Source organism: Penaeus chinensis, chromosome 13, assembly GCF_019202785.1.
Source record: "Penaeus chinensis breed Huanghai No. 1 chromosome 13, ASM1920278v2, whole genome shotgun sequence".
Lineage (NCBI taxonomy): Eukaryota > Metazoa > Arthropoda > Malacostraca > Decapoda > Penaeidae > Penaeus > Penaeus chinensis.
The window spans coordinates 15,378,231-15,388,230 of record NC_061831.1 but is presented as its reverse complement, the minus strand read 5'-3'; the positions used below and the strand labels follow the sequence as shown (position 1 = coordinate 15,388,230).

Below are 10,000 nucleotides of genomic sequence, written 5' to 3'. Positions count from 1 at the left end.
TATTGTGATGGGAGTGAACAATTCTTTCTTTGTGCGTAGTATACTCAAATAAGACTCATTTTAGATATTAATTAAAATGAGAATTATCATCTGCTTTTGAATGACAAACTTCATTACTGTATTGATACAGTAGTAGAAATATTCACTATGCACAAACTGGGTTTATTTTCGTAAACAGTTTTCTGCATTTAAATTTGTGGAACAAAATTATCAACTTGTTGGGAGTATTTTCCTGGATCATGTAATAAAACAGTGAACTAGAATATTAAACCCAGTGGATCTAGGTGAAAAAAAAATTGGTTGGTGTGACACCAGGATCCAGCAGGATGAAATGATCAGGATACAATACTTAAAAATTTCTAAGTACCCTAAGCCAGTTAGAATATGGGCATTTATATAGTAGCTACTATATTAGGTTATAGATACTTTATACCTCTAATGGGTTTTGTGTATCTATCTCTTATAAAGTTATAATTGTGTTGAGAGAGGTCCCACTGTGCAGGTTGGGTGGAGTAGTGATGTACATTTCTTGCTGGAGTTCCAAGGAAGAGCCAATTGGCTCCCCAGTTAGTAGAGTGCCATGATTGACCTAGTTTGATAGCACCTCAGTGTGGAGTGCTCAGTATCCTGAGATCCCTGTTAAGCAGGCCAGGAATGTGCCATGAATTTGGGAACAAGGGAGCCTGCATTAGTGATGATCAATAGGTGAGTCAAGATGCAACTACTAGCACCATAAAGTCAAGATTAGTAGTGGTCTAGTAGGTGAACTGTAATGTGTCTGTTGTAGAGCAATCAAGGCTTAGCAATGAGTTGTGAGATATGCCTGCTGTCAGCTGAACAGGATGTAGTTGCAGGACATGGTGTGGCCAAACATAGCTAGTGTGCAGATCAGGGACAGGGCTAATATAGGGTATTGATATCCCAAGGGATTCCAGTGGATAATAACACATATTGTGAAGTGTACCACAGTTGAAGGATTAATTTAGAAAGGCAGAGATTCAAAAAAACATTGCTGGTGTATCTTTTTATGGTATTTGCACCTGAAGAGGAGTCCAATAGTGAATCTTTTCTTGTGTGAAATTATATGTCACTTTTTACCACAGGGTCCAGCAGAGGATGAGGAACCTGAGATGGAGCAGACGGTAACAGAACTGAAAGCAGCAGCAGCAAAGCGACTAGAGAAGCTCGAGAAACTGGAAAGTGGAGAGATAGAAGAAGAGGATAGAGAGAGAAAGATAAGAGAGGCACTTCAGGGGAAAGATGAGGAAAGTGGGGGCATAGATTGGGGAATGGGTAAGGCCAAGACTTTTTGTTCTGTTTCTGAATGTCCGTATTGATATGTTTTTGTGACATAAAATGATTATTGGTTAATGTCTTCATGTAACTATTGCTTTGCTTTTATGGAATTCCTTTTCTTTATCATTTAAACCCTTGTACTTTATTAGTCTTGGTGATATAATCATGCCAATATCATTTTCAGAAGTTAAATCGAAATCAATGATGTGGATAGTGCTCAGATAATAGAATTAAATGACAATAATTTTCCCAGGTGATGATGCAGAGGAAGCAGAAGACGAAGAAAGTGATGTGAATCCCTTCGCTTCCCTCAACGAGGAACTCTACTTGGATGATCCTAAGAAGACCCTCAGAGGCTGGTATGAACGGGAAGGGTATGACCTTCCGGAATACGAAACAGATGACATCAGCCCCGGATATTACAGATGTAAACTGGAGTGAGTGAAATGCATCTTTTCTAATCCATGTTTTCTAATTCAATTTTTTTTGCACTGACATCCTAAGTTTTTTTAATTGCATGTCTTCACTGGTATATAACGATGTCTGGAGTTTAGTGAGAATGGATCAAAGTCTTTGATTGATTAGGTTTTTTTTTTTTTTTTTTTACCCCAATGCCACCAGGAATGCCATATGTCACATGCCATGCCCACTGTGAGTCTAGTTTATTAATTGCCTTTATACACAGATAGCTCCATAAGTACTTAGTCACCAGTGAGTCAATTGCTAGAACTACCTATCTTACCTGTTTACCCTTTTCCTTAATTTTTGGAAATATCATCTTTTATCTTATATTGTTCTTAGTAATGTCATTAACATTATAATAATCATAATATCTGCAATAATGATAAAAGCATTGATACTGATAGCATTAGTAAAAGAAAAAAAAAATCCCCAAAACTCTAGGAAAACTCAAGGTAAAACCAGGTGGGCTCACATGGTCTTCCAGTTGACTATTTGGCAGTTAAGCATTTGTGGAGCCATCTGTGTTGGTAAGGCATTTCACAAAACATTATTACAGTGAACATGACAGTGAGTTAAGGCACCATAATAGCTAATTTGCAGCTGATTAGAATTGCTTCACAAAGTGTTAGTCAGTAAATTTGGTGACTGACACATAAATCAGTTATTGATGACAGTTCAAAGTTTATTTGGTGTTACTACTACTACTATTAAATGAGCAGGGATAATAATAGTGGTAATTATAATGATGATAATACTAGTGAAGATGATAATGATAATCATAATGATAGTGATAGTTATAATGAAAATGATAAGTAGAATAAAATAAAATAAGAAAGGAAAAATTCACAGCCCACCAGGTAGTCCAAAAATAAAAATGAAGTAAAAAGTGTCAAGTAGAATGTCCTTTTACAACAAGCGTCAGAGATAGCATTATGTTGCCACCTTTTCAGGTTACCAGTTCCGGGGCCGGGAGGAGCACCCATGGTGGCAGTTGCTGAACACCGAGGAAAGAAGAAGGAGGTTGTGGTGCAGTGTGCTTTGGAGGCTTGCAGACTTCTGGATAGGATTGGCATTTTGAGACAAGCTAAACATGGTGAGTTTTTTTCTATCTTCCTTTTGTTCTTGTTATTTTATTATTGTTGTTTGTATATAAATATAGAATGATAGCATGGATATAAAGGTATATCTATAGATACATAGACATTTATATACATATATAGGTCTTTTTTGCCATATTGGTAAAAGGAAGGCTTTATAGGTAATTTTTCCTTGATATTTTGCTTGTATTGTGCCGTTGCTCATTTTTGAGAGGAGAAGGATGAATATTTGGAAAACTGAAAATAAAACATTTTTTCTGTTTCTTTTTAAAATTGATCTTCTATTTTTTAGACAAATAAGAAGAGGTAAGATAAAATTATCCAGCCATTAGTCAAGATGATGATAACAATAAAGAGAGTTCAACAGGAAACTAATATTTTTGTCATATAACAATACTTTTTCAATAATGTTGAGGCAAAATTTATTGACACTTGTTTATTTGGTCTTCACAAACTAAAGGCTTCAGTGTAATGAAAAGCTGTAATTTTCTGTCAAGCATCCTGAACTTTCTCTTGTTGCACAGAATTATAAGAGGTACCACTTGTGATAGAGTATTATAATGATATACTTTACAAGTACTTAAAACCAGTGAAAGTAGGATATTTTTTTAACTGTCTGTGCAGGGATGGCATGACATATGTGTTATGTCCACTGTGATTTTAGCTTATTAATTGCGTTTACACAGAGATGACTCCACAAGTACTTTGTCAGCAACAAGTCCACCTGTCTCACTTGTTTACTCTTTTCCTAGATTTTGATTTTATTGATTTAAGTATTCTAATAACATTATAATAATCATAATGTCAACAGTGGCAATAACAGATTCAGTGGACAGAACTAGTACCCATGTACAAAGGGTTGAAATAGCTTTGAAGCCCAAAATGTGCAGTAGTTATTGGGGACTGCAATGTTTCCAAATATTTTCTTGTTTTTTGTGTATAGATAAATTTCAAACTTTTGGGGTATTGGTTATTTGGGAATACTCTTTGGATAATTTTCATGAAGTGCATGTATTGTACATCCATGTAACATTTATACAAATTTACTTAGGACTTAGCACTTTCATAGGGAGTGATTGTTTTTAAAAGCTTGAAGACCAAATAACATATTCTCATTTAACAAACGGCATGTGAATGAGAAAATTAGTATACTTTAGTTTATAGATGAAAAGTTACAGAAAATGAACCAAAAATATTCACAATATTCATTTTGTTTTTTCTTGAGACTGCATATTTTTAGTTACAATGCCAAATATCTCAGTAAGGTTTTCAACCAATGCAAATATTGGTTACGCACTTAGAAATTTTATTAAAATGCGAAGCCTCATTGATTTGGGTATGTGAATCTTGCTACCTTTTTCTCTACAAATATTTTGAAACCAGAAGGGAATTCTCTTTTTAATGTGGGTAGATTTTTCAATGGGAAGCTAAAGGAAATGTTAAAAAAAAAGAAAAAAGAAAGAAAAAGAAAATGGTACAAAAGAAACATATAAAAGAAAAGAGAATTGGAAATTCCATCACAAATTTGGTCCCAAAATATGCAGATTATGTTAATACATTTACATGATTTCCTATAATAAGTTGTTAGTTGTTCTCTTTTTTGGGAAATTTGATACATGAACTCTCAGATGTGAGTAAAAGAGTACGAAAACCATGAATAAGATGAAATAGAGAAAAATAAGATATCCAAAAGGGAATATAAAATATGTTGCTGATACCAAAGAAAGGACAAAAATATGGTATGGGAAGCACAACATCAAAAATAGGAATAACCCCACACACAAAAATTCAAAATACCAAAGAAGAAGAAAAAAAATGTAACGCTCTGCTTCATATCGTCTCCAGAGAGCCACGAGCGCAAGAGGCGAGACTGGGCGGAAAATGACTATTACGACTCCGACGAAGACAACTTCCTAGACCGGACGGGTGACGTGGAGCGGAAGCGGCTTAAGCGGATGAAACACGATGGCGGAAAGGAGGCTGGATCAGCGGAGACTTACGACTCCTTGGTGGGTTATTTCCCCCTTTTCGTGAATTCTTTTTATTTATTTATTTATTCATCTATTTTTTTTTTTTTTTTTTTTTTTGTGTCCTACATTTTATTAGTTTTTTCTTTAGTTAGGTTTGTAGTTTTTCTCTCACATTTTTTTTTTTCTCTCTTGTTCTCTCTGTTGTCATTTACTTTTATATTCTTATTTTCATTTTTTTTTTCTCTCTTTTGTTATAATTTTTCTTTGTTTTCATTCTTACTATTATAAAATTGACTCAAAATTGTGTTTCTTTCATCTTCCTATATGTCTGCCTATTTACCTATCTATTGGTCTATCCTTCTATTAAGATATAAATTTAACTGGAATAATTTATATACCTCTGTTCTGTAAGGCTGATTTGAAGTTTACTACTTGGCATTCCTAATGTGTGGACCTCTGGTTTCAACTCTTGTATCTGAGGCACAGCTCATATTGGCATATATTGCAGATACAAGATTTGAAATTAGTGGTTGACACATTGGCAGTGCTGTGATGAGATTGAAACTGTATATGCTTTCATGTATTGATACTTAAATAAATACATTGTTAAATGCATACAAATGCATGCCTATTTTATGTCAACCATCTGCATGCACATACACGCATTGGTTCCAGATAATCCTCCTGTATTTCTCTCACTTGATACACCAGAGTAATTTTGGACTCCCCCTTTCAGATCCCAAAATACAATGGAGTAATAGAAGAGCTCTCATCACTGGAGGAGAAACTGGATGAAGCTGATCGCCTGAAGCAGGAGGCAGACGCAGAAGAAGAGGATGACCTCGATTCCTTCATGCAGAAACTAAAGACGCAGGTGCCTGACAAACACAAGAGAGTCACATGGAAGGTAAGTTAGTCTAGGAAGCTTTGTTTCTTGCAAGATGTTTTGTATTTTATGTTGAAATAAATATATGCAAATATATGCAAGTGTATTTACCCGTATTTATATATATTATAGATATGTTTATATATACACACACCTAACTGATTTTTTTATACTGTGGATGTCTACTATATATCACTATCATTTCCAGCTACGAGCCATTGAATTAAGAAAAGAGGAGCTGAGACTGAGAAGACTGACAAATGTTGCAAGGCCATTTGGGGTTCCAGAAATAAAGCCTTATATCTCAAAGCTTGGTATGACATTAGTAATGAAGTATAGATTCTATTTTCTTCTAGCTTTTGTTCATAGATTACAAAGACTATAAATGTAATACACATTTGCTAAAGATTCTAAAGGTAGTCATTTGTTATTGTTTCATTATATGTGTCTTTAACCTCTAATGAGTGTAGGAGATTCTCAGCTCTGTGTAACTGTGAGTTACTAAATACTGCTTCAGAATCCAGTTGTCTCAAGAAATCTTGTGATGCAGTTCACTTTCTACTAAGCTAAAATGTGAACAATTCTTTTTACAGCGGATCAAAGTAACAGTCAAAAGGTACCAACTGATGCTCTGAGAAAAAAACAAATGATGTTGAAAAAAGCTGCCTTCTTCTCAAAACCACAGCCAAAAGTATGTATTTTCTGAATGATTTTTGTTATAGTGTACAATTGCTAGTAGCTGTATGACAGTCAAGTAAAGAAAGTAATTTCTTTGCCAGATTCAAAAAACATTATTGTTGTTTTATTAATTTTGTTTATATAGATGGCTCCAGTAATGCTAAATCACCAAAAAGTCAATTGATGAGTTACCTGACCTCACCTATTTACCCCAGTCCTTGGATTTCCTATAGTATTGGAATATATTATTGTTGAAATTGTTATAATGATAATAATCATTATAATATTGTTATTATTACGAGTAATAGAGATAAAAAGTTTTCTTTTCCCAAATATTCAAGGAATGGAGAAAATATGTAAGATTAGGAAGGTTTAGCAAAAAAGAAAGAAAGAAAGAAAGAAAGAAAGAAAGAAAGAAAGAAAGAAAGAAGAAGAAGATTAACCTGTTCCTTTTCATTGGTTTTGGAAATGGGTTGATTACGCATGGATCCCACCATTTGTTTCTCATCTTTATGGTAATCTTTTTTTGTAAGATGAATCTAATCCAGTGCTGCCAGGGATGACATATAAATGCATGCCATGTCAACTGTGCATTCAGTTTATTAATTTTCTTTAGACACAGATAGCTCCACAAGTACTAAGTCACCAATGAGCCAAATATCAGTACTATGTATCTTACCTGTTTACCCTTTCTTTGATTTTCGGAAATATTTTCCTTTATCTTATATTGCTGCTAGTAATGTCAATAACTTTATAATGCTTATAATGTCTATAATAATAACAACAGCATCGATAATGATAGCATTAGTAAAACAAAACATTTTCTGCAAACTCAAGAAAAGGTGAAATCGAATGAGATCAAAATATCTACTAATGAATCCTTGTGACTAAACACTTGTGGATCCACTATGTGCAGACATTTCACAAAACAATATAACCGTATACACTACATTTCCCCAGCAACATTAATCTAATTTTTAACTTTAGACAACCTTATTTTTAAAGGATTTTAAGACATTTTTGTTTTTGACACAGCAAGTGTAAGTCAACCAACCATATGATGTATATAGGAAGTATTTCATAATTATTTAATTCATGTTCAATATTTTTTAAAGGAACCAACCTTCCAAGTGCACAAGGCTTTCCTGGAAGAAGAGCCAGAAAAGAAGCTGAAACTGAAGAGATTAGATGAAGAAGACGATGAGCCACCTCCACCTCCTCGACCGATGTCTAAACCAAAGCCCAAAGTCGCCAGGCCATCCAGAGAAGACATTAGAGCCCCTGAAATACCAAGAACTAATGTAACCAAAAAACAGGAAGAAAAATTGCCAGTGCCCTCTACAGAACCTGTTACTGACCACAGTGAAAATGGAAAATTTGTAGTACCACAGACTGAAAGTGTTAGAGGCTGCATGTTGCCACCTCCTGCTAAAGGCCCACAGGTACTAAAGTCAAGTGAAAGTAAGGCTAGCCAAGATGTTAGTGTCAGTGAAAGTGAAAGGATTACTGACACAGCCAAGAGTGATTCCATTGAGTCAGAGAAAAACCTTCCACTCCAGGATTCAGAGGGTAAAATTGCAACACAAAGCAACACGAAAGAGGACACTCCTCCCGAGAAGAAGCCGAGAACAATGGGTCCTGCTTTACCTCCCACTTTGGAGCTTGTGAGAGCTTCTCAGCAGGTAAGAGCTTGAGATTGTATTAAGAGAAGATATATTAAGTTTTAGAAAAGTAAGGAGAGTTCTGAAAAGCTTGATATCAAATAATTGTGCACTTTTGGTAGGGAGATCATCCAATTCTCACTTGTATCAAAATAACACGATTTCATGATTTGATTGACCTGAACTATTATTAATTCCCTTTTTCTTTATTCATTTGTTATTTTTTCTTGTTTTGCATAGACAGTAACTGACTTATGATTTGATTGTTATAAGCCTATTATTACTATCACACTTGTTTAATTTTCCCAGGAGCCCAAAAAGCCTAAGAAAAAACGTGAAAGGAAATACCCCAAGTTCGATGAAGATAGTCCAAAGTATGACACTTGGGTCCCTCCAGCTCAGCAAACAGGTGATGGCCGCACAAGCCTTAATGACAAGCTTGGATACTAATGAAAAAAGGACTTTGAATCTTTTCTGGGAATAGTACAAGGACTATTTAGAGATGGTGGATTCGGTGATATGATATAGTTTACTTTTAGTATGAGGTGCTAATGCAGAAGTATGGAAAATTTGGAAGCAAGTTATTGTAAGATGATAAAGCAGATAGCTACTTGGAAAACTATTCAAACTGTTAACTGCCTGGTTTGTGCAGTTTTGTTTCATTGTTACTATTTTCCTTTAATGTTTTCATTTTATGTTTTACCAGTCTTAAGGGACTGACAAGTGGATGTAATTCTTGTGCAGGATTTTGTTTCCTTTTAATAAATGATTAAGGTTTAGCCATCATTATACTATGTGATAATGTGAAATAAGGTAATTGCAGATGAAAGTGTCAACATGCTTTCTATTTTTGCCGTCACAATGTAATCTGTGTATCAGTTAATTTTCTCCAGAAATGTTTTTTAAACTTATATTTTTGGGGGAGGGAAGAAATGCGGGCAGGAGATGCATTACTGATAATAATAGCAATACACTTATATATGTTGGATTTAAAAAATATTGTCACCCAGTCCATTGTGTAGTAAATAATAAAAGATATTTTCTAAAAAAAAGACATTGTCTTGTTGTAGGAGTATTCCTCTATGTGCTATAATACAGAGATGAGTCTGTGTAACAATAAATTTTCAATATTATCTTGTTGTGGATCATCTTTTTATTAACAAATGGACAGTGAGGATAGTATGTATGCACATGTCATCCCCTCTGTGAATTTAGTTTATCAATTTCATGTAAACATACCCTCCCTGAATTTACTTTATTAATTTTCGTTAAATGTAGATGGCTCTACACGCTCGTATTTACCAAGGAATCAACCACTAGTCTCACCTGTTAACCATTTCCCTTGATTTTTGGAAATATTTTTTTTTATTTCTTATTGCTGTTAGTATTATAATAATCATAATGTTAGTGATGATAACAACAACATTGATACTAATAGCTTTAGGAAAAAAACCCTGAAGACAAAAGGGGAGATCAGGTGGTGTCACATTGCCTAATTGACTCCTTGGGGGTTAAGCCTTGGATCCTTGTGTAATCACAGTTCACAAAATAAATCTAAAGTGAATATTACAGTTTCCAAATGGCATGTATTAATGAGAGAATAATTATTTCTGTTAAGTTGCTGTATCCATTTAACACACTATCTATTTGTATAAGGATCTTTAGTAATTGATAATTATTTATTGGAGAAACTATAACCTTTACTTCAAAGTCTTGTGATTTTTAGATGCAAAGATTTTGTTATTGATCTGTTAACCCATTTGGCCCAGAGTTACGTTCTGTCGTCTGTAGTTTTTAGTGAATTTTGTTACATACAGATGGCTCCACATGTTCTCAGCCGGCAAGGAGTCTGTCAATAGACCCTAGGCACTGATCCTGATTTTCCCATTCCTTGAATTGGCGGGAATATGTGTTTTTCTTATCAATACCATTGCTATCAATACTGTTGTT

The 10,000-nt window shown here is 34.4% G+C and overlaps 1 protein-coding gene across 2 annotated transcripts in view; it reads left to right on the top strand.

The window, feature by feature from the left end:
* The window catches only part of LOC125031752 (kanadaptin-like), an 18,413-nt gene extending 9,230 nt beyond the window's left edge, over positions 1-9,183 (top strand). For both annotated transcript variants that reach the window (XM_047622686.1, XM_047622687.1), the window contains exons 5-13: positions 1,104-1,293; positions 1,550-1,733; positions 2,709-2,851; positions 4,701-4,864; positions 5,562-5,732; positions 5,920-6,025; positions 6,305-6,402; positions 7,505-8,071; positions 8,360-9,183. In XM_047622686.1, coding sequence (XP_047478642.1) covers positions 1,104-1,293; positions 1,550-1,733; positions 2,709-2,851; positions 4,701-4,864; positions 5,562-5,732; positions 5,920-6,025; positions 6,305-6,402; positions 7,505-8,071; positions 8,360-8,500 — 1,764 coding nt within the window. In that variant the 3' untranslated portion in view covers positions 8,501-9,183. The remainder of the gene's footprint in view (positions 1-1,103; positions 1,294-1,549; positions 1,734-2,708; positions 2,852-4,700; positions 4,865-5,561; positions 5,733-5,919; positions 6,026-6,304; positions 6,403-7,504; positions 8,072-8,359) is intronic.
* Positions 9,184-10,000: the final 817 nt, after the last annotated feature.